The sequence below is a fragment of the Populus nigra genome, chromosome 4 (genome assembly GCF_951802175.1).
Source record: "Populus nigra chromosome 4, ddPopNigr1.1, whole genome shotgun sequence".
NCBI classification, from domain to species: domain Eukaryota; kingdom Viridiplantae; phylum Streptophyta; class Magnoliopsida; order Malpighiales; family Salicaceae; genus Populus; species Populus nigra.
The window spans coordinates 14,269,746-14,293,877 of record NC_084855.1 but is presented as its reverse complement, the minus strand read 5'-3'; the positions used below and the strand labels follow the sequence as shown (position 1 = coordinate 14,293,877).

The 24,132-nt window shown below is 32.7% G+C and overlaps 3 protein-coding genes and 1 long non-coding RNA gene across 6 annotated transcripts; all 4 read left to right on the top strand.

Moving 5' to 3' along the window:
• The first annotated feature begins 1,719 nt into the window (after positions 1-1,719).
• On the top strand, positions 1,720-5,861 carry LOC133692916 (uncharacterized calcium-binding protein At1g02270-like). Its single transcript, XM_062114091.1, has 11 exons — positions 1,720-1,946; positions 2,035-2,253; positions 2,366-2,470; positions 2,611-2,716; positions 3,140-3,360; positions 3,480-3,556; positions 3,656-3,770; positions 3,879-4,004; positions 4,889-4,999; positions 5,079-5,186; positions 5,375-5,861. The coding sequence occupies exons 1-11, from the start codon at positions 1,944-1,946 to the stop codon at positions 5,639-5,641; spliced, it is 1,458 nt and encodes a 485-aa protein (XP_061970075.1). The 5' UTR covers positions 1,720-1,943; the 3' UTR covers positions 5,642-5,861.
• Positions 5,862-6,680: 819 nt separating this feature from the next.
• LOC133690666 (putative NAC domain-containing protein 94) lies at positions 6,681-9,788 on the top strand. Its single transcript, XM_062110914.1, has 5 exons — positions 6,681-6,955; positions 7,051-7,230; positions 7,323-7,594; positions 8,009-8,971; positions 9,108-9,788. The coding sequence occupies exons 1-5, from the start codon at positions 6,904-6,906 to the stop codon at positions 9,243-9,245; spliced, it is 1,605 nt and encodes a 534-aa protein (XP_061966898.1). The 5' UTR covers positions 6,681-6,903; the 3' UTR covers positions 9,246-9,788.
• Positions 9,789-14,762: 4,974 nt separating this feature from the next.
• On the top strand, positions 14,763-15,374 carry LOC133690809 (uncharacterized). The gene is made up of 3 exons (XR_009841507.1): positions 14,763-14,893; positions 14,990-15,189; positions 15,290-15,374. It is a non-coding gene; the product is annotated as an uncharacterized LOC133690809 (long non-coding RNA).
• A 1,375-nt stretch (positions 15,375-16,749) lies between these two features.
• LOC133692586 (uncharacterized) lies at positions 16,750-20,350 on the top strand. 3 transcript variants are annotated; one of them, XM_062113652.1, is made up of 5 exons: positions 16,750-17,035; positions 18,985-19,049; positions 19,148-19,291; positions 19,413-19,685; positions 19,777-20,350. In XM_062113652.1, exons 2-5 carry the CDS (start codon positions 19,002-19,004, stop codon positions 20,056-20,058), a joined length of 747 nt encoding a protein of 248 aa, XP_061969636.1. In that variant the 5' UTR covers positions 16,750-17,035; positions 18,985-19,001; the 3' UTR covers positions 20,059-20,350. The 3 variants fall into 3 exon arrangements, with proteins under 3 accessions (XP_061969636.1, XP_061969637.1, XP_061969635.1); XM_062113653.1 differs by lacking the exon at positions 16,750-17,035 and adding an exon at positions 17,042-17,547; XM_062113651.1 differs by lacking the exon at positions 16,750-17,035 and having other exon boundaries at positions 18,725-19,049.
• The last annotated feature ends 3,782 nt before the right edge of the window (positions 20,351-24,132 follow it).

The window sequence follows — 24,132 nt, the reverse complement described above, 5'->3', positions numbered from 1 at the left end:
CTAGGAGAGAGAAATGAAAGAAAAACAAATAAATGGTTACCAACGATAAACTGACCATTTTTAGATGACATGCGTTACCCATAAAAATAAGGACACGACGAAAAAAAAAAATGAGACAACAGAAGCAAATTTTCAACAATTGGAAGACGCCGCCGCATGCACCACTCAAAATGCACAAAGCCTCCAACATGCCAACAATTTTTTCAATTTAAAAAATAATAATTAAATAGTAAATTACTTTATTACCCCTAATCAAACCAACAATTACAAAAAAAAAAAAAATGATATGAAAAGGCACTAATACCTCAATGGCTTAATTTTTTTAACTCCAAGATCAAACTTGTAATTTTAATGTGTATTAAAAAAATAAAATGCCTGAAAAAACTCTTACTAGAGTTAAATGATTTTTTACTTTTAAAGGTATAAAAGTCATTTTATTATGCATGAAAACTTCATCAAGGAGAATGGGAAGGGTTTTTTTTTATTTACAAAATGACACTCCGTTATGTTTAACATGTTATTTCTGGCGAATCTCTGGTCGTTGATATTTTTAATCCAAGTGATTTTTTTATTTTAATTTCATCCAAGATTTTAATTATCAGACTGAGGATTTTCATCTATAGCTATAAAATTTTCTTTGTACTTTATTAATTTTTGGTTGGAAGTTATACTATTTAACACCATAGCCCGATATGATCCATTGCCATTTCTAACATTTTTAGCAACGAGGTTGAACATATTTGTCTATTTAATCTCAACAGTTGTTTATAGGGTTACTGATTCCGTTAGTTTCTATACGAATGAAACATGCTTGAACGGGTACCTCATCTAATATAAGCGTCGATTGGATCTCTTTACATTAGCCGTTTATTTATCACTAGCCCTCCGTTAGTGACGGCGTTAGCAATGAACAATAACATCACCTATGATTCGACACACACCTTTCGTAATTTTTTCACATTTCCTGAATATATTTTATTTTCTTAATATTATAAATCATTCTTGATATTATAGAATAAGCTGAAATAAGAAAAAATTGAAAGAAATTAAAATAATGGAACATAAGAAAAGGAACTCAATGTTTCAAATTAACAAAAAAAAAAAAACATAAGAAAGAAAGCAATTAAACTAAAACACTTTTCCTATTTTAAAAAATAAAAATAAAAATAAAAATAAAAATAGAACCTGATTATTTTAAACAAAACAGACCTATGGTTTTGTTTGTTTTTCAGCCATGTTGACTTTTCTTCGTAAAGGTTTTTTTAAAATTATTTTCAAAATATTTTTACATGTTAATATTAAAAATAAAAAATATTATTTTAATAAATTTCTAAATTAAAAAAATACTAACTCAATATTGAAATAATACACCTCTTTTTTTATGGAAAAATTTGGTAATATTATTTATTTAAAATTTGATTTTTTTTTATTTAAAATTAATTTTTAAATAGTTTTAGAATATAAAAAATAAATTTTAAAAAATAAAGATATTTGTTTTTTAAAAATCCTTTAAAATATAACTTTTTACCGCAGTCCAATAAAATTTGCGAGGCCTGGAATGTATGATAATAAAGCTGGAGCCCACAGACAGGAGAGTGTGCTCAGCTGTCCTATTAGGCAAGCAAGCAAGCAGAAAATACAAAAACAGCCACGGGCCCCGTTTGAGCTCTCCAACAGCAACATACACGGATTTCAATCTGTCAAGGTCTTTAATTTGAAGATTTCTCTGAAAATTCAAAAAAGAGGTTTTACCAGTAATAGACTCCAAAAACAGCACAGGGATTCTCTCTTCTGGTCTCTATAAAATGCGAAAAGCATCTTCACGAGGGTGACACTTGCCAAAGAAGAAAATAATCTCAATCTCCATCCACAAGTTTCCCCGAACCCTCATTTCCTTCAACAAAGTCAACAGGTTTTTCCTACGGTGGCTAGAACACTAAAAGATGGTAACTTTGTTGTTTGCTTCGATTTTCTCAGTGTTTTTGTTGGGGTTTTGTCTTTCTAACGTGGGGTTTGATTGAATGATTGATACAGGTTGCGGTCGTGGAGTCTAATGCGAATTCAAACATCGTGGGTCAGTTAAATTCAGGATTTAATGAGAGTAATATTTTAAATGGAAATGGAACTATTTCAAGAACCAACAGTGGTTGTGGCTATGTGTCTTCAACGAGTTCAGCAATGACTGATGAGCCTTGTGTTTCTTGCACTACTTTTAACATCCTGGCTCCTATCTACAAGCGACTTGATCAAAAGGTCTGTTCTTGCCCCTTTTGAATTCAGAAATTAGTGTTAATTCTTCTTGTTTTTCATCTTCTTTTAATTTTTTAAGAATTTATTTGTGTGCTTTTATTTTGTTGTGAAATAGAATCAAAGTGTTCGTGAAAGCAATTTCAGAGCAGTTTGGCTCTCTAGAAACCAGAAGATTTTGAATTGGTTGCTTCACGAGAGATCTTCAATTATATGTCTCCAGGTGGGTGCTTAATTCCCTTTTTATTTCACTGTCACTGTGGATCTAACCTTGTATGAAAAAATAAAAAGAGTTGGTTGTTGTATTTGAAAATTATGCTAACTGGCTTTTTTCTGTGTTGAAATCTTGTTTTTTATCTGTAGGAATTCTGGGTTGGAAATGAAGAACTTGTGCATATGTACCAGCAGAGACTTGGTGATGCTGGCTATGTGACTTTCCAGCTTGCACGAACCAATAACCGGGGAGATGGTAATTAATATGCCGTTTAAGCTCCACCTTTTCTTTTAGTTTCTTCTTGGGCTATGTGGATCCTTAAAGCAAGCAACTTTTTTTTTTTAATGTTCTCATGCTTTTCAAAAGACATCTTTGGTCATCAGCTTAGGTCAGGCTGATTTTTTGACTGTCATTCAATTTCGTACAAACATCATGAAATTAAAATTAGGCATGCCATATTTCTGGATAGCCGACTTCACATACTGGCAGGCCATGAGGTGGAAAAACCATCTTCTTGGGTCTGCAGTAATTTGAATTATTATTTTCTTTTTGCTTATTTTGGTAGTCATATGTAAAGTGTGTGCTATTCTACGCTTAAGTATGCTTATTTTTTGCTATATGATTTTACTGACCTCCAAGCGAGTGCTGATTGGACTGGAAATTTTATTCTCTCCACAGGCCTGCTAACTGCTGTGCGTAAGGACTGCTTTACGGTTCTAAATTGTCGAGAGTTGCTCTTCCATGACTGTGGAGACCGTGTTGCTCAGTTACTGCATGTCCAATCAGCGCTTCCCTTTTCACAAAACTGGAAAGGCACTGCTCAGCAAGAATTTCTTATTGTCAACACTCACTTATTATTTCCTCACGATTCCTGTCTGTCTGTAGTTAGACTGGATCAGGTATAGAAATATCTCTTTAGTTATAATCGTCTACTTCGTTTTGAATTTCCAGTCCTAGTTCTTCTTAGCTATGTTTGTTCCAATAGTTACCTTGAGGTTTGTAATTGGTTTTTTTCTAGGTTTACAAAATACTACAATTTGTGGAACAATATCAGAGAGAAAACAAACTCAACCTTATGCCAATCCTGCTCTGTGGGTGAGCTTCTCGTCTTGATTTGTGAAGTAGATAATTCTTGCATAGCCTCTGAATATAGACATCCTCATTTTCTTTTCTTTTGTTTGATGCTTTATCCAGTGATTGGAATGGAAGCAAGAGTGGACATGTTTACAAATTCCTGAGGTCTCAGGGGTTTGTATCTTCATATGACATTGCCCATCAATACACTGACAGCTATGCAGATGCTCACAGGGTAAGTTTCAAGTCCCAATCCAAGTGATTCCATATCACTAGATAACAACATCTAAATCCGCTGCTTACCTCAATTTTTTTTCCTCGTCTCTCTTTCTGCATCACACAGTGGGTTAGCCACCGAAATCATAGGGGTAACATCTGTGGTGTTGACTTCATATGGCTGTGTAATTCTATTAAATCAAGGAAACCATTGAAGAAAAGTTGGTCTGAAGCAGTATTTGGAATAATAAAGGTGAGTTCAATCATTTCTCACATGTTCTTCATATTTTACTCTTCAGTTCTTTTTTACTTTCAATCATTTTCCAGCACATCAGATCATTTTACTTCCTCGCTCTGCCAGTTTGATATTTTGTGCTAGAGAAGTGAAGATGAAACACGGAATAATATTGTTAGAAAAGGAAACAGAATTGTACTATACAGATGAGTCAAGACCATTTGTTTTACTTCAGTTCATATCTTCCTAAAATTTGTATGTGTCTCAGAAAACTAGTTCAATTTTTCATCTTGATATAGTACACAATTGTTATGTATCAGACAAGGATGTTCGGAAATCCTTGATTTTATTTTCCTTTTCTTAAGTAATTATTTGGAGGAAGCTTCTTTTTCAAAAAAAAAAAAAAAAAAGAGGAAAAAAAGAAAGACGTAGTTGTTTACTGTCTGCTAGCTAAGTAATCGCAATCCAACCATGGACAGTAGGAATTTATGCCTAAGAAATCTTAATATTTACAGCTGATGCTGCTTGTTGCATCATGTACCATCTATTCTGACATATAAGATTCGTTAAACTTCACTGAAATTGTAGTCAAGAACCAGTTATCATCATGCTAGTTTCCAAGTCCCTACAAGTACTTTACATACCGTGTTGTATATATGGCTATGCTGTTCAGTTCACTTCTTGCCATTAGCATTTCGTCAATGCAAAGTAGTGTGCGCACACTATACATTGGAAAGTTAAACTGAATTACATTTTAGCATCCTTATTTCACAAATCAAGGGGCATAAAACTTAGAGCTGGCTCTGGCAAAGTGCCCCAATAACATAAATGTCTTTTGATTTGGAACTGCACATAATCTACTGATTTCAACTCCTGATTGCTGTAATTTTTCTTGGTTCCAGTGTCAGCTCCAAAAAGCTTCGTTGGTTGAAAATGATGCATTTGCATTTCTAAAGGCTGACAACCATGGCAATTTTATAACATATTCAGCTTTCTGTGAAGCACTCCGCCAGGTACTTTTACAAGCAGCTTGATAATAAACGTGCAATTTTAAGTGGAAAGATGAACTTACCATATTTTAATCCTATTCAGGTAAATTTAATTGGTCTTCCTTATGGACTCAGTTCCCAGGAGACACAAGATTTGTGGATGCAAGCTGACATTAATGGAAATGGAGTTGTTGGATTTGAAGAATTTAAGGTACGGTACATCCCTGACCCATGGTACTAGCTGGTGCATTACTGTGTGTTAAATTTACAATTCCAGGCATGCTTATGAATATTAAGAATACATGGAATTCTGTTTCGCTTACCTTTATATCCGTGTTAGATTGGTTTCTGCCACTTCATGTGTTACATATCGCTCACGAAAATGCTTAATAATTGCAGAGGAGGATATGGAATTCAGAATGCTCAGAGCCAAGAGAGGAAAACTGCAGTGAGAGGACAGGGGACTCTGAACAGGGCTTAGAGGAAGAAGCCATTGGTTTCAATGTAAAGAAAGCAGTTCTATTCCCTCGAGAAGCTGAGAAAGGAAGGTGGCCAGAAAATTATTCCCTCTCAGATCATGCTCCACTCACCGTGGTGTTTTCTCCAGTAAGAATCCAGGGATCCCAGCGTGACACGTTTGTAGATAAAACCGGCTCAGAAAAATAAAGGGGTAGATAAGAGAGTGAAGCGTGTAAATCAGAAATAACTGTCTATAGTGATCCACATCCCTGGGAATAACTAGTTCCCTTGGCCAAAATTTTCAGGCAAAGAGAGAACTATGCATCCCAGATTATCTTTGTTTTGTAATGTGAAACGCCAAATCAGAACCATTCCAAATGTTGATAAATCTGTTCATCAATTTTCTAAAGAACTGTCTTTTCCGTCATGTCATGTCATGTCATGTCGTATCTGGATGCTACCTTTTTATGGGTTGCCTGAATGCTTCTGATCAGTAACTGTTTCTTTCCTAAACAATTACCATGGAAACCATTTCTTCCTCTCTTGTTTTTTTTTTTTGACAAAGTATAGTTTTTGGTCCTCGTGAGATAAGATAGACAGCTCGACAGAATTTTTTTGGTCTCATCCTTCCCATGAGACAATCTTATCTCTAGGCCATGCTCACCGATGGCATCCCAAGAGTCCAGATGCCACCCGTCTCCTCAGTCTGGTCCATTTATGGTCCTGACTTGGGCTCTGAGGGTCGATTTGATTTTAGAAAAGGCTTGGACCTGGAAGATAATACCAAGATTGCTTGGTATATAAATAATCTTGCTGCTGAAGAACACTTACCGCAGCTGCTGCTACTAGTTATTGCAATTTGCATGGTTCTATTAGGCTAGCAATACAACAAAAGAAAATCCAGCCATCCATCCTCTTCTATCCTGCTTCTACTACAGGTTATCACGACAACCAGCTAGGAGGCATTTTTATCAGGAGAACGTTCTAGAAGATGGTAGAATGAATGAAGACGGGAAGCAAGATTTTGATTTTCGATAGGGTTACAGAAGGTTGTGGAGTGGGGGCCCAGAAAACTTGGGAATCAAGCTGGAGTGGAGTTCAAACCCCGGTGGAAAAGAGTGATCCTTTTCTCTCACTTTTTTCCATTCGAGGCGGTCCGAATGGTGGGGTCCACCCCCTTCAACTTTCTTCTCAACGAAGTAGTTTCAAATGTCAATATGCCACATCAGCACACCCTCTTGTTTCTTTCTACTTTTAACAACTTCTCCTGGAAGGCTATTGACTCCTCGTTCACAATACAGAATCTCTCCATCTTCCCCAGTATATTATAAACACACACACTCGCTCTCTCATCGAACCCAAACACCAACCCCTCTTCAAGGAAAGAAAAAGTTTGTCACTCGTCGGTTGCTGAATCTGCTGGTCCTCCCTCCCTCCCTTTCAATCTCAAACCTCATCTCAACTCAGGCATGGCTTTCTTTCCTGTTTTAGGAAGAGGAATGAATAGCAAGATCCAATCAGGTGAGTCAGATCTTGCTCGTAATGCAACTTTTGAATGATCGTTTTTACCCCCTTAATCCCCCCCCCTCTCTCTAACTGTCATATTGTTCTCTTAGTTATGGAAAATCCAACAGACGGAATGCCATCCGCACCAGCAGTTGGATATAGGTTTCGTCCAACCGACGAAGAATTGATTAGCAATTACTTGAAGCCAAAATTGCTCGGTTATGACTTGGAAGACTTACTCATCATCGCAGAGGTCAAAGTCTGTAAACATGAACCCTGGGATCTACCTGGTAACTATACACCTCTTTCCGTTTCTTCTTTTTTAATTTTTTTATTATTGTTTCTATCGCAATAGTGGATTAACGCAGTGATTATTATGTAGTTAAATCGGAAATTAAGTCCGATGATGCAGTTTGGTATTTCTTTTGCCCTCGCGATTTAAAGTACTCAAACAGCAGACGCTCTAACCGGAAAACGAAAGCCGGATTCTGGAAACCAACCGGCAAAACTATTAAAGTGAAGGCTAAGCGTAACAAGGAGGTGATTGGTACTAAGAAGACTTTGGTTTTCTATAGATCAGCTAGTCCTAAAGCCGAGAGGACTGCATGGATCATTCATGAATACGAAGTGTTCGTATCTGATTCAAAGAATCTGGTAAGTGCAAATTATTTTTATTTTTATTTTTTTATGTAATTTAGTGACACTGTGTTTGAAGAGTAGTTTATTTTGTAATAGTAGAGGTCTTAGTCTTCTTGCAAAAACATTAGTTAATTGCTGATTTGAATTAATGTGTTACGATTTTCTTAAATGGGGAGGGAAAAATAACTTAACTTAATTTATGGCTATCGTTTCTACGAAATTGGAAACCAGGATGTTAATTGGTTATTATCTCGAGGTGTAAGAAATAGTCATTTGTGCATAGGCAGTAATTCTGGCTTCATGAGTTGTGTTTTTTCAAATTTCGTTTGAATGCTAGGTTGCTTTTAGAAATTTGGTTTTGCTAGTGTATGCTCTCATGTGCAGATAATTCACTCAATGACTCGAGGTTTTCATTTTCAACATGTGCAGGGGGAATATGTTCTCTGTAAATTGAAGAAAAAACTAGATGAGAAAACCAGTAAAGGTGTACCCAAAAACCATACCGCTTCTACCTCAGGTTTTGAAGCTGAACCAAGCTGCAGTATGGCTTCTGATTTTGAAAATCAAAATCGTAGTGAGTTGACAACGAATTCTGCTTGTGTCGGAAGTGAATCAAGCCACTGTCTGGCTTCTGATTTTGAAAATCCAAATTCAAATGAGCTGCCGACTAACTTAGCTCAGGAAGCGAGTGAGTCGAGCCACTTTTCGACCACTAATAATCAAAACCCAAATGAGCTGATGTCTAATTCGGCGTATTATGGAAGTGGGTTGCACCACTCCATGGCTACTAATTTTGGTATTCCAAACTCAAATGAGCTGATATCTAGTTCATCCCATAATGGAAGTGGTTTACTCCACTCCATGAATTCAAATTATGAAATTCAATACCCAAATGAGCTGAATTCTAATTCGGCTTATGATGGAAGTGGTGGTTTACTCCACTCCATGACTTCAAATTATGAAATTCAATACCCAAATAAGCTGATAGTTAATTCAGCTTATAATGGAAGTGAACAGAGCCACTATATGGCTTCTGATTCTGATTATGTGTCATCCTATGAGAATTGGTTTACAGCTTCTGATTTTGAAGATCCATTATCACCTCTTCAACCTGAAGGTGAAACCGGTCCTTCCATGGAGATGCCTTTTCAGTTTACAAATTGCCTACTGGCTTCTGATTTTGAAAATCAAAATATAGACAAGGAAACAGATATATCAGCCCCCGATGAAGGTGAAAGGAGTTCTCCTACAGTAATGCCTTTGGATTTTTTGGAAAATGAAAATCCTTGGGGGAAGACTGATATGTCAACCCTTGAAGAAGGTGGTTTGTGTTGCTTGATGGCTTCAACAGAAAACAGTCCAGCAGATGATTCGATTCTGCAGTTTCCACAGGTTAGAACTTAGAAGTGCCATTTTTTTTAAAATAATTACATAGAAGTAACATGCCTTGCAGTTTTAAACCCGGTCATATGGAGTATAAATAGAAAACACACTGTTGATTCTTACATCAAAATGATACTTCCTGCAGCCAAACCCTGAACAATTGGCTGAGCTGGAAGCATTCCTGGAGCTAGAGGACAGCCTTAACCCTCCGCCTCAGCCACCTGCATCTACAAGCACCGAGGAAGTCCCTAATTATACGGTCATTGGTTCTGTGTCTTATTGAACACATCTGTTATTTCCTATATATCTGCCCTATTTGGGTATTTATATAAACACAATATTGAAACTGGAGTTCCTATGTGGCTAATGTTGCCACCTTGCACCCCCAAATCTGCTACCGATACAACTTATGCTGCCTAGTTGTTCGATTTCTTGCATGTTATCTGATCTGCAAATTCACTTTCTGTATAGTGGATGCTACTGAGTTTGATCAGTCCATGCAGCTCCGGGCTGTTTAAAGCCCATGCCTTCTAAAGTTTGTGGCTATATCCAAACATTAAGAGGAAGATTTTATTACTAGTAGTAAAAGATGCTTGGTTTTGTCCAAGAATCCCGATGCATTTGCTGCTGTCCAGTTCTGGATTTGTTAAATAGAAAGTACTTCGTAATTCCTATATTTAGTTGCTTGGGTTGTTTTAGCTACATGTTACTTAGTGTGTGAAGGGGGATTTGTAACAAGTGAAAACTGCTCGTACGAGCCTTGTATCTAAATGTATCAGCTGTGTTTCAAAGATCAATGAGCAAAGAGTACGTTCAATTGATATAATTCCTGTTCAAATTTCTTATATTTTGTAAACTTTGGCTTGCTGAGTGTGAGCATTGAGTGGTGCTGAAAGCATAGAAATATACGAAGATCAATATTATGTGTTCATTCAGCATTGAACAGGTGTTACAGCATTCTGGCCTGGAGAATGGCGATGGTACTGTCGTGGTTGAAAAGCTCATTTTCGAATGTTATATGAATCCTGCATAGTCGCTGGTAACATCCTTTGAGATAGAAAGTAAAAAGAAAAAAGAAAAGGTGAAGCTCTGTTGAAGAGAAACCTAAAAATCAAACTTGTAAAATTAAGTAAACTGGATATGGAATCGAACAAGACTACTGTAGGAAGAGGACACTAATTGTACTGACGCCTGCCATTGAAGCTGATATCAAAGCTCCCGGAAAACAGAGACCCCAGCATAGCATGCAGAACGTTTAATATAATCATTGATTTCAAATAAATCTAATTTTTTTCACAGAATAACACAGTTACAAAAAGTCTCGACAAAATAACACAATTTGTGCTTATCTTAGTTCCACAATGTGGCTTATAAAAAGGTCGTGATTGGGAAACACCACATTAAGAAAACGTCAAGTTTTTCGATTCATGATTTCTTTTATAAAAACACCATATTAATAAGGGAGGTTGGAGTTTAAATCCAACATGTCGCGATTACGAATCATGACAGGGTAAGATGTTGTAATTAAGAATCGTGACATGCTGAAACTATACCATTTTGCCAATTCTCTTTTTTAAACTATGCTATTTCATCAATGTTTTTAATTTATTATGCTATTTTTTTCTTTAAAAAAATCCTTAAAATTTGGTCATGTTTAGTATATTAGAGGATAGACTAGATCATTTCCCGTGTTTCGCTGCGGGTCAGATCAATTTTTTTTGGATTTTAAAAAAGAAGTTCAAGTGTTGTTGATGTGTTTTTTAACAGGAAAAAAAATTAAACTATATGAGAATTAATATAATATAACCTGATCAACTTGACAAATTTAAAGATAACCTAGATAACTAATAAAAATATAGTTTCACTAAAGAAATCAGCATGACATCTTTTTTTTTTTCAAATATTAAAGCAATAATATATTCGATTGACTTAGATGAACTAGGGTTAACCTGTCAAATTTGCTACTCAGATCATATGATCATGATAACCCTATAAAAAGCAAATAAAATTATTTTTATTAAACTCAATTATCAATCAACCTGATATTGAAGGATGGAATAAAAAAAATCAACTAAAAAAATGAGTCAAGTCAACCCGAATTCACCTAGCAAACCTAGATCATAATATTGAGATAACCTCATATAAAGCAAATAAATTTTTTTTATGAAACTCAATTCCCAATCAACCCAATATTAAAGGATGAAATTATAAAAATATCAATTAAAAAGGATATTAAAAACTATACGAGTTAATTGACCAAACCCGTAACCCGGGTCATGAGATTGAAATAATCTCATAGAACGCAATCTGAAAAAAAAATATAAAGCCTAATTTTAGATCAACCTGATATTAAAAGATGTAATTGAAAAAATAAATCAACTAAAAAAATAAGAAAAAAACCAGATTCAATCGTTTAACCCACAATCCAGGTCATAAGATTGTGATAATCCATAGAAAGCAAATGAAAAATTCATAAAGCTCAATTCGCAATCAACCCAATGTTAAAGGATTAAATTGAATAATAATAAAAAAAAATAACCCGTGTTAACCTATAAAACCCAAGTTAGGAGACCAAAATAACTCTATAGAAAGAAAATAAAAGGAAATTATAAATTTCAATTCTCAAACACCCGATGTTAAAGTATGAAATTGAAAAAAAAAATATTTAATTAAAAAAAAGAGAAAAAAATCCGAGTTAACCTGTCTAACCCGTAAAACTCGCGACTCAAGTCATGATACCGTGATAAATTCATAAAAAGTAAATCAAAATAAATTATGAACTTCATAGAAATCCAATTTTGAAGGAAAAAATTGATAAGAATAGGTTTGAAATTAAAAGAAAAAAGGCCTAAAATATGTTGACTATAGTGAAAATGGCCTTGACATTTCACTATTCATTGCTATAATGAAATGCCAAGGTCTTTTAGCATATACTAAGTTTATTTTTCCCACACTATGCCGCAAGTCGGGTCAAGTTTTTTTAATGTAAAAAAAGATGCTCAGGTGATGATAACTTGAGTTAACTCGGGTTAACATGACAAATACGTGAGATATGAGATTAGGATATTATATAGAATAGAAAGTGAAAAAAAAAACACAAAAAAGAAACGTTAAAGAAAAAACCCGAGTCAGTATGGGTTAACTCTACTAACCCGTAACTTGCGACATGAGATCAAGATTAAAAATTTTATTATTTTTTTAAAATTAACCTAGAAAAAAGGATCAAAGTTAAAAAACAAAAACTTGAGTCACCTCAACTTCACTTGACTAACTTGCGATCTGAAATAACCCTATAAAAAGAAAACGTATAAAAAAAATAAAAAAGCTTTAGATCCAATAACCTAAAGTCATGGGATGAAATTAATTTTTTTTTGAAAAAAAGACATTGAAAAAAATAATCTAAAACAACCTAGATTAACTTGGCTAACCCGCAACCCGAGATAACCTTATAAAATTAGAAAATGATAAAAAAAATAAAAAAAACAAGGACCAAAATTGGATAAAAAATGTTGATGGAAAAAATTGAAAAACAAATTAAGAAAAGGATTAAAAAAAAGCAACTGAAAGAATGAGGACCAAAATTGGATAAAAAACTAAGTAAAATCAAATGTGGAGGGATAAAATTGAAAAAAAAACTAAGAAAAGAATAACAAAAGAGCAATTAAAAGAATAAGAACCAAAATTGAATAAAAAAATAAAATAAACTATTATAGGGAAAAAATTAAACAAAATAAACAAAATAAGAAAATGATTAAAAAATATATAAAAATAAGTGTCATAATATAAAAATCAAATAAATCCAAATGAAAATGGATGAAATAAAAAAATAAAAAAAAACAAAAAAAACAAAAACCAATCAAAAGAATGATGACCACAATTAAAAAAACAGAGGACAAGTCTGAAATTTGACTGACTCGATGTGGAAATCAAAAAAATAATGACCACAATTAAAAGAAAAAAAAGGGGGAGAAGAAAAAAACTGCAACCTCAAATTTGACTGGATGTTCTATCCCATTAACTTTGTTGCCATTAAAAACTTCCAACAATGCAATTTTGGCCGTCAGAATACGTCACATGAACTGCTTGAAGGGCACAAACAACATCCATTCACTAGCGCATGCATACCACCCTTTCTTTTTATTATTATTTTTATTAGTTAAACTATTGATTTACTCATAATTCAAATAGATTATAAAAAAAATAAGAAAAATACTAAAATATCTCTTGACCCTTCTTTAATTTTCTTGACTTGAAGAACAATGTAGTATTTGTTTTTTTTTTTTAAAAAAAAACAAAAATGATGCAAAAAGCCCTCTCATCTTTTATTTTTGTGTTAACATCTTAAAGCTATTTATGTAATTTTATTGTGTAAAAAAGTTAATATACTGTTACATCCTCAATTAATTATATAATACCAAATGAATCCTCTCAATAAGACAATCTTACTCCATAAAATGGTTATGTGGTTATTTGTTTGTTATAATAAAGGATATCATTGCATTCTCGCAATCCACGGTTAAATGTGTATTGTTTTTTTTTTTTTTAAAAAAAGACTGTTATGGTTTAATTTTTTTTTTTGGTAATTTTAATTAATTAAAGTTACAAAAGCAATCAAGAGTTGGTGTTTTTTTCTTTCATTTATTATACTACTTGGTGGAGTAAAAGCAAAACAAAAACAAATATGAATATTGGAGAATATATTACATCGGAAGCTATTGGTGATTGTTCTAGAATATTCTAAGCTGGTGATGGAGGCAGTGGAGCCAGCAGAACTTGGATTGCAAGTTGTGAGATTCAAGTCTTCGTGTGTGTTTGGCTTTTCATCTTATCGGAGGTTGTGGAAATGAATTTCTAATTTATTTTATTTGATTCTCGTTCGGTGAAAAAAAGTTTATACTATAAATGTTTTTATTTTTTTATTTTTATAATGAATATTGCTCATAGTTGTAAAATCAAACTTAGCAGTAGAATTGGGTCAAAACTTGAGTCATAAATAACTCAATAACATGTATAAAAAGTAAAGAGATTGAGGACCTGTTTTTAACTAGATTAGCAAGGCAATTAAATTTTTTAATCAAATCAGTTGCTTTTTTTTACTTTAAATAAATCAATTTAGATTTTAGATTAATCAAATTTACAGTTATTAAACTCAGTCATGACATGCGGGTCGACCTGGTGGCCGGATCGGTCCGAGTTTGTTAAAAGATCAGCCGGTGCAACAACTCGAAAAAACCTGGTCGATCCATAACCCTTTAGTATATATACTCTATATTCATAAGAAAAAAATTATGTTTTTTCAATGTGAGATAATTATTTTTTAATTTCATTATTTATAACATGTATACTCTATATTTACATGAATTTTTTCTTAATTTTTTTTATAAAATATTAAAACTTTAAATAATTTTTTAAAATTTTTCTGGATTGATTTAGATTAATCTGGGTTAATCCATAAAACTTAAAACCTAATTTCTTAACCAAGTTTACTCCCTCATCGAGTATGATAATTAAGATTAAATTTTGAGTGAACTCATCATATCAGTTCAAGTTGTACTATTATGATTGTGATAATTAACTATTAATGGATATAAAACATATTAGAATTTTAAGCTTATTTTAATAAACTAAAATGAAAAATAGAAAATATTAAAACTAACATCTAACACACTCCAAACAGCTATTAGAAGACACTGTACGGACATACAGGACACGGTTTAACATGGGACCCACTTATCTAAAACACCAATGACATTGGAATGAAAACTTCTCAGGGAAGTAGATTCTGGGGTTGAAGTCTTGAATATAAAAGCACCACTACTCTACTTCTGCCTATATAAAGAACACGCCCCTTCATCCTGCAGAACCACAGTTTCTTGTGCACACCACCAGCTTATTTGCCTCTCGTTAAGTCACTTTCTTCTACAAAATACGGTGTAGTTGCACTGCATCTTATATATACATGTTTATCTTGCAATCTCCATTGCTTTAGCAATTTAATCTGTTTTGATTTGCCTCTTTTTTCTTCAGTTGCAAACAACCTGATCAAGCAAGGATGACAAACAGATCTATATCTTTCCCATCATCTCCTGTTGGCTATGTATTTCGTCCGACCGATGAACAATTGGTGAATCATTACCTGAGGTTAAAAATGCATGGCGGCTATGAACAAGAAGTCAGCATAATCGCCGAAGTTAATGTGTGCGATTTTGAGCCTCGGGTACTCCCTGGTACGTGTTCATGTGTCATGTGCAATGTTTTCAATTACTTCCCTGTTTATCTTTGTTTGCAATTGTCGATTAACAAAAAGTCATGCTAATGTGCATGCAGGGCTTTCTACATATCAGTCAAACCCCAGAACCAGGTACTGTCAAGCTTCACTTAATTTGTTCTATAGTTTTTTCTTCCCTTTTCATCCCAAAAAGGAGAATTGGATTTGAAGGTATGGTAGAAGAGACAGCTGAACAGAAATGCATGAGATCAGGCCCATTCATCACGCTTTTGTGTTTATATATATATATATATATATATATATATATATATATATATATATATATATAAGTTACCTATAATGGTCACTGGCTAGACTTGAAATACTCTTTTCCCGTTATAAGGTGATTTTGTTTTAATGATGGCTTTTTCCCCCCGAGAAGTTTGTTTATAAGAACTCTTTGAAAATTTTAGTATTTGCTGTTCTTTTCTTTTCATTTTTGTATTGATAAAATAGAATTTTAATTATGCTATCAAAATATGGTTTGGTCACCATGTGTAGAGGGACTTCGTTCTCTGCAAACTGAAGAAACATCCAGATGAGAACATGCCAACATTTGAAGAAAGTGAATCAAGTTCCAATGTTCCTTATGGTCTTGGAAATCAAAATCCAACTGTGCGTAATTATCCCCTGACCTTTGAAGAAGGTGGACATACTGCCCAGATGGCTTCTAATTTAGCAAACAATAGGCTAGAGGTGGGAAATAGCACGAATTTAACAGGCAGTTTCTTATGGCAAATTATTTCATAATAAGAGAATATCAAGCAATTGTGTTTGTTTTACAGGAAGAGATCAATCAACTCCGAACACAACTGGAATCATTCCGTGGCTTTGATGATGGAGATTTCGGCCTGAATTCTGCCCTGCAGTTTTCACCTGGGAATTATATGTAAACCCTATCCTGCAATAGGTTTTCGATCGTCCATGTCTATCAAACTTTGCTATATATATGTATTAAACCTTGCCTGGAATAACAGAGTTCATATGTACTGGGTGAAGTGTGGTTGATCATATGCCATAAGAACAACTTGCCTCAAGTTGTTCTCTATGCTGTTTCTCCTTGTTTGTTTTTTCCCAAGAGGAATTGGAGTGTGCTCAGCTTTGTTTTTGTTTACCGACTGGTAATTGTTGATTATTTAGAAGTAGTCAGCGTTAGAAAAGAAGGTTGGTGGGAGCAGGAGGAGGAGGATGGGGGAAGCATGGTGGAAACTCCCGCTTCTATATCTTGTTACCCTCGTATATGTGACGAAACCTCCTGGAATCACGAAATTAGATTAGAATAATCTCGACACGGTAACGGGGTAATGATAATAACGGTTGTTTTTTTTTTATAAGATTTTTAAAATATTAATTAATCCCTTTTTTAATATAATTACTAATAGATTCCATTAAAAATACCTTCATATCTCTAAACACTAACATATCCATCAAGCATAAAATCAGGCATTCACAATTCGAATTGACAGTGAAAGTCAAATCTCTTATACTACAGAGTATAATATAACTACTGTACCTTGTAATGTCATAGGAAAAGAAGAAAGTAGCAAGAGGGGTTTGGGAAAGTTCTTGGTTCTTACCAGCAAACAAGTAAAATAGCAGTGGGCAACTTCTTCGTCCCAGCTGAACTAGGACCCATGCCATTGACTGGTGGGGTCCCTTTTTCTACAATATGTATGGCATTCCTTCCAACCCCATGGCTTCTCAACAGAACAACACAAGACACCCTCCTTCTATAACTAAATTCCTAGTTATTATTGGATATTGCTCGCGTTAAACTCCAACCAGTCCATCTTGCTCAACATTGGGTTTGTTTTACTACTCTTCATTGCTTTTGAGTCATATGAAAGTGTTTTCAATGTGATTAGAAGAATGTCTGCTACATCTATGCTTGTTTGATGCTTGAGTTCTTATTTATGTTGTTCTATCCTGGAACTGTTCTGATAGACTGCTGCTTGAGTTCTTATTGTTTTCTAGTTCTTTTTCCCCCCCTGTAGAGGGCTCTTGTTCTTTGCAAGTTAAAGTACAAGGCAGATGACTCGGCTGCTAATTTGCCTGATTGTGATGTTTATAAATAAATGAGAGTAGGGAAACGCTACAAAGCTCTTGTAGGTTTAGAAGGAGGTATAAATAAATAAGGGGTATTATGTTAATTTAACAAACTATGATAAATATAAATAGAAAAAAAGAAAGAAAGAGGGATCTGAAAAATTTAAAAGAGAGAACCGGCTGGGGAGAAGGGGGAAAGAAGAAGAAGAAGAAGAGAAAAGATGAAAAGATAAAGAAAGGAGAAGAGAGTTTGAGAAAATAAGTTAAAAAAGTAAGATTTATGCTTTGATGTGTATAAATGTGTTTTCTTTAGCTTTAAATTTCTGTTTTGTTGAATATTAGGGTTTTAAAGATTGTATTTTGGGTTTGATGGAGGAATTAATTTGAATGTTATGGATTGATTGTTATTTAGTTGATTTTGAAAGACTTAGCTAAAGATGATGATTTTGAGTTATGATTTGTGTAAATGGTGAATTTTGAGTTAGAAATCTTGAAATATCAGTAGGTTTTCTGTGAAAATTCTGGGTTTGAGGTTGAAGATGATGAAAATTCAGTTTAGTCCCTCAATTTGTGAAAATTACAATTTAGTCCCCAAAATTTGAAACAATTACAGAATGGTCCCTGGAGCATAATCCAAGATTCTGGACAGAAAAAAAGATGAATTATGAGCAGAATTTCAGTATAGTTATGAATTTATAACACTTTCAATTTTGTCCTCCAATTTAATAAAAATTCCAATTTGACCCTAAAAATATGATAAAAATCCAGAATGGTCCTTGGAGCATATTTAGAGATTCTTTACAGAATTAAGGATGAATTATGGGCAAAATTCCACTATAGTCATGAATTTATGACATTTTTAGTTTGGTCCTCCAATTTGACAAAAGTTATAATTGGACCCTAAAAATATGATAAAATTCTAGATTGGTCCCTAACTGTAATATTAGCCTTTTCAGATTGGTTTGATGAATAAATGAGAGTTATTTAGTGAATTATTATTAAGTTTTATTATTTGTTTTATTATGGATTAGATTTTGGGAAAACCGTTTAATTTTGGGTTTTTTAAAAAATAACTAGTTTAATTCAAAAACATATAGGGTTATAGAATAGACTTTTAGTTAAGTATATTAAATAAGTTGAACATTCTTTTCGAGTTGTTTTTGAATATTTCTCCTTTGTATTCAGATAATCCTGATAAGAACTAAATTGTAAGAACCTTCTTATAAGAACCTAAATTATATATATATATATATATATATATATATATAATTTAGGTTCTTATAAGAAGGTTTACACAAGATAATTTAGGTTCTTATAAGAAGGTTTACACAAGATAATACAACAATGAGGAATATATATATATATATATATATATATATTCCTCATTGTTGTATTATCTTGTGTATGTATATTGAACGTTATTTACTAACTGAGTTGTTGATCTTGCCTTCTCATTATTTATCTTTTCAGGCTTATAGCTTGTTAGGGGATCATTTTTATTGGACCTTCAAAACGTGCTCTTTTGTTGAAATTAGTATTTTTCTTTTATGTCTAGTTAGTGCTCCATAACTATGAATTTTAGTGCTCCATAACTATGAATTTGTATTAACTCTTATATTAAGACAATCAAATTATATATTAACTTTTATATTAACTTTGCTTATGTGCCAATCATGGATATGGGAATCGGGTCGTGATGATGATGAAGGTGAGCCTATTAAGGTTATGGGTTCTCATGTTGAAAATAATGCGGTGCTGAATAATAACCAAGAGGTGAGATAGAGCATTCCCTATTCAAATTTTTGTAATATAGTTTTTCATGTGAAGCATGAGAAGCATATGTGTTTACTTGCTTATGATTCTGACTCCAGGTAGAAGCAGCGCTACTGCAATTTCTCATTGACAGTCAAGAGGCCGGTTTCGATTCTCCTTCCGCACTGCAGTCACAGAACCTTGATGAAGAGGATGTGATAGATTTTGCAGATTCTCTCCCTATTGCTCCAGATGAATATGGCGTTGAAATTCCTCCCCACCTCCTAAATGATTTTTTTTTATGCTTTCGTGCACAGGTCAACCATTCTAAGTTCGTTGAGAACACTTCGAAATTTAATTCGTCTGTTTGTATCTTCATGACAGTCTCCAAGCTTGTATGGTGGGCACGGTAGTTCAAGAGAATACCGGCGGAAGCAAATGGCTCATAGTGATAATACCCTCTCGATGGGGCCTTCTTCCATGGATTCCACTACTGCAACTAGGCATGAACAGATTAGTTTAACTCAATCAGGCTTTCTAAGGATCCTGAAAGCTCAGCACGCACCAATACCCCACAGCTTCATGGAGCAGGAGGGAATTTCTGCTAAAGGAGATCAATTTCTGGGTGGGATTTCAAGCACAGCATCCAAACATAAGGTGAGGATCTTAAATTGGAGGACGAAAAACATGGGAGCGACTTGTGTCTATCTAGTGAATGAAATTAAATTCTTCCGGTATATCTTTGCAGGCCAGAGAAGGTGCAAGGCAAGTTGCTAATATTGATCTGCCTAAGAAGGTTCGCATAGAACCTGTAAAAGAAAGGAAAATAGTTCAGGTTATGAACGCAAAGCCGGCTGTGAAGTCGAGATCAAATGGTTCGGCTGGCAATGAAAGGTGGGGCCGTTTCATTCACCTTGAAACAACTACATCAAGCCATATATCGAGTCCTCCATCTGTTTATCTTTCGAATTTAGTCGTGGGTCTGTTTCTGTTCTTAATCATGCTCAGAGAAGCGCTGATTGTTCACTGAGAGAAGCTTCTCTTATAAGGCCATCGTCAAGAGTTTCTAGTATAACAAGAACGCTTTATTTTTTGCGAGAAAAGGTCAGCAGGAGGAGGACTTGAAATCCCAAAATCTTAAACCCTCAACCAGCTGACAGAATGGATTTCTGTTTTTGCTAGCTTGTATATTATATATTGCCCCTTACTCATGGCTGCTGGGGCTAGACTGTATTTACTGTTTGCTGTATAAATTATATTATGCTATAATTATTACAAGAAATCTCTAAAGTGCATGGGTTGAATGTTTTTCAACGTAGCAATCGACAGTGTCTTTTTTTCTCAATTTGGTTCTCAATCTTTGTTTCTCTTCAATTGTGTCCTTCAATGCCTGATTTCATAGCTACTTTATCAAAACAATTTAAGGAGGGAAAAATTGAAACAAAGGGGATCAAAGTATAAACCAAGGAGGAAATAAGTGGCGGTTTCAAAAATTTGACAAAAAGTACACTTAGATCCTCATACTTTTTTAACAAATATTTTTAGCATATATATTTTTAGAGTTTATCTTTCTAAAATATAATTATTTTTTTTTTATAAAAAAATATTTAAACATCAAACAGTTTCTAAATCTATTACAAAAAACTTTTTCAAATACCAAATTTTTTTAGGTTATTAAATATCAAGTATCGACTACCATCAAATATCTTAGCAAAGATAATAAAAAAAAATTAAAAAATTAATCAATTATTTAATATATAAATCTTACTCCCAAACCTATTTGGATTTTTCAAGAATTCATTGGATTCACAGCATTAACTCAAGGAAATCACGAGACATGAGGAGCAAAGATGGCATCTGGAAAAAAAAATAAAAAAAAAAACCTTTTGAGCGATCAAATTTGTAGTTACATGATCATTACAAGTTGGACAAAGAAGTTCAAATAATAATTTGATGGATATATTAGACATGTTAAGAGACGTAGGGCACGAGACCAGCTAAAAAAAGGGCCAAAAGCCTAATGCATGTCAACCTGTTACAGTCCGGCTGGTCGATCCCATGACCTGCCGACGCAAAATCTGGTTTGGATTTTTTTTTTCAAACCAGAATATTATCAGGTCAAACTTGGATACTCGATGGATATAATAAAATTTAAGTAGAGTTTTTTATTAAAATTTTATACAAATCGTTATTTTGATTCTTTTAAAAAAATTTATTAAGAGTTTGTTTGGTATTGTGGTGTAGAATATTTTTTAAAAGTGTTTTTTACTTGAAAATATTATTTTAGAATATTTGATATTAACATATCAAAATCATCGAAAGATACTAAAAATACATTAATTTAGTGTTTTTTTTATGATAAATATATTTTTAAAAAGTATCTAAAAATATAAGCTACCACACTTTCAAAATTATAAAAATAGACGCACTACACTGCTGGTCTGTATTATTTTTCCATTAAACTATTTATATTTCGCAAGTGTATTTTTAAAAAATAAAAGAAATCTAATAAATCAAATTATAGTCCCGATCAACTAAATAATCAAGCTTTATTTAAATCATATGTAAAAAAAAAGGAAGCAACGATAGCAAAAGAGGAATATATATATAAGCGATCACGATATCATGTGAAAGAACTTTTATCCAAGAGCAAAAGACAATGTTGTTTAATTTTTAGTCAATTAAAAATGGAATGATGAAATATGGTAAAAAAAAAATAAAAAAAATTGGTGCGAGTCAACCAACATGTTAGACATGTAACCTGGACATTAAGGGGCAAGCTAGTCCATATTAACCTGACAAACTTACATCTTAGATCATGAGGTCACAATAATTCGATAGAAAAGAAAATTGAAAAAAACCACAAATCTATTTTTTTAAAGAAAATAAATCAATGTCAAACGACGATATCAGAAAAGAAAAGAAGACAAAAAAAGATGTCAATCCCTGTTACTTTTCAAACATATGGATTGGGTCATCAAACTAAAAGCATTATACATGAAAAAATCATGAAGTGCAATTCCTAGGAAACGAAACGTTGAAGGATGGAATTGAAAGAAAATGAATTACAAAAACAATCCAAAATAAAAAATAGCAATTAAAATAATTAGGTTTAAAATCAAAATAAAAAATAAATTAAAAGGAAACAACAAATTTTCACTTTAAGAGTTAAATTGAAATGAACAAAAACATTAATAAAAAGAAAAAAAATCAAAAGAATAAGGACCAAAATGAAAAAAAATACACTATTAACTTGGATTGGAGGATGAAATTAAAAACAATATAATTTTTTTAAAAGAGATAAGAAAAATAAAATAAAAAAATCATAAGAATAAGGATTAACTTGAAAACACTAATACATGATAAAAATTTGAACATGTAAAATTTTTCAACGCGTTTCTTTACATAAAAAAAACCTAAATGTAAATCAAAAAATTTATACACGCATCCAATTAAATAAATCAAGAACCATTGAGTAAATAAATGAAAACAAAAGTCATCAACGATAAATAAAAATATAATTGGAAAAATTAAGAGACAAATATAGATCAAAATATTTAATATCGCAACACAAGTCATTTAACTAATTGTATTTAATGAATTTGTTTATTAAAATCAATTTGTAATAAAAATCAATATACAAATAAAATTTATTGAATAAAATAAAAAGAAAAATATATTATGCAAGGCTGCACATATTAAAAATATTATAAGAAAATAAATATTTAATCTATATAAAATAAAAAAAAGAAATGAATTATGCTTAACCTCTTAAAAAAATTAAATACACCCAATATAATTAAAAAAAACAATAATCAATATTAAAAAAGGGTAAATATATAAAACAAATAATAAAGAAAGGGTATTAATTAAAAAATAAATTTAAAATTATCTAAAAAGACATAAAAAAAGGTGTTAATAAAAAAAAGAGAATAAAATGAGGGTAGACCTTTTGGGCCCTCCTAAGCTAGGCTCAACACCTGGCCAACTAAGAGTAGGCCCGTGTGCGGACATGCAAGTTCAGGCCCCTGCACGGGGCCTTTATTTTATTTTTTTAAAAGTTAAAGGGTAGGCAACATGTTGTACTTTCTAATTGTCTGAAAAAAAGAAGGTGATGTGTCATTTATAAATGCCTAGAATTTGGTTATTGTAGTAATTGAAAAAACAAGGTTGATTGAAAAATCTATTTTAAATTAATTTTTTACCCAAAACACTTAGGAAACACATTAGGAATATTGGTAAACCAATCCAAGACATCATATTGAACACTTGAAACCAAAAAGCTTTTAAACCGATAATATAATAGTTAAAAAAAACATCTAATCTTAACTCTCATCATTGTATTAAATAATTTAACATAAAAACAATCGTTTTGGTGATCTAAATTGTTATCAATGATATCTTTTTTTTCTATGTCAGAATCTGTTTGTTGTAATAAAGACCATCTTACTTCATAAAATGATTATTGTTTGTTGTAATAAAGATATCATTGCATTGTTGCAATCTTGGGTTCAATGTGTATTGTTTTTAAAAAAAGACTTTCGTGGTTTAATTATTTTTGGTAATTTTAATTAATTAAAGTTACAAAAGCAATCAAGAGTTCGTGTTTTTTTCTTTCATTTATTATACTACTTGGTGGAGTAAAAGCAAAACAAAAACAAATATGAATATTGGAGAATATATTACATCGGAAGCTATTGGTGATTGTTCTAGAATATTCTAAGATGGTGATGGAGGCAGTGGAGCCAGCAGAACTTGGATTGCAAGTTGTGAGATTCAAGTCTTCGTGTGTGTTTGGCTTTTCATCTTATCGGAGGTTGTGGAAATGAATTTCTAATTTATTTTATTTGATTCTCGTTCGGTGAAAAAAAGTTTATACTATAAATGTTTTTATTTTTTTATTTTTATAATGAATATTGCTCATAGTTGTAAAATCAAACTTAGCAGTAGAATTGGGTCAAAACTTGAGTCATAAATAACTCAATAACATGTATAAAAAGTAAAGAGATTGAGGACCTGTTTTTAACTAGATTAGCAAGGCAATTAAATTTTTTAATCAAATCAGTTGCTTTTTTTTACTTTAAATAAATCAATTTAGATTTTA

Excerpts from the sequence above, each read along its gene's own strand:
- LOC133692916 (XM_062114091.1), top strand. Across the intron at positions 2,254-2,365 it reads ACAAGCGACTTGATCAAAAG|AATCAAAGTGTTCGTGAAAG; the intron begins GTCTGTTCTTGC and ends GTTGTGAAATAG. Across the intron at positions 3,771-3,878 it reads GCTATGCAGATGCTCACAGG|TGGGTTAGCCACCGAAATCA; the intron begins GTAAGTTTCAAG and ends TGCATCACACAG.
- LOC133692586 (XM_062113651.1), top strand. The coding sequence starts at position 18,939 with ATGTGCCAATCATGGATATGGGAATCGGGTCGTGATGATGATGAAGGT. Across the intron at positions 19,050-19,147 it reads TGCTGAATAATAACCAAGAG|GTAGAAGCAGCGCTACTGCA; the intron begins GTGAGATAGAGC and ends TTCTGACTCCAG. Across the intron at positions 19,292-19,412 it reads TTGCTCCAGATGAATATGGC|TCTCCAAGCTTGTATGGTGG; the intron begins GTTGAAATTCCT and ends TCTTCATGACAG.
- LOC133690666 (XM_062110914.1), top strand. The coding sequence starts at position 6,904 with ATGGCTTTCTTTCCTGTTTTAGGAAGAGGAATGAATAGCAAGATCCAA. Across the intron at positions 7,595-8,008 it reads TATCTGATTCAAAGAATCTG|GGGGAATATGTTCTCTGTAA; the intron begins GTAAGTGCAAAT and ends CAACATGTGCAG. Across the intron at positions 8,972-9,107 it reads CGATTCTGCAGTTTCCACAG|CCAAACCCTGAACAATTGGC; the intron begins GTTAGAACTTAG and ends TACTTCCTGCAG.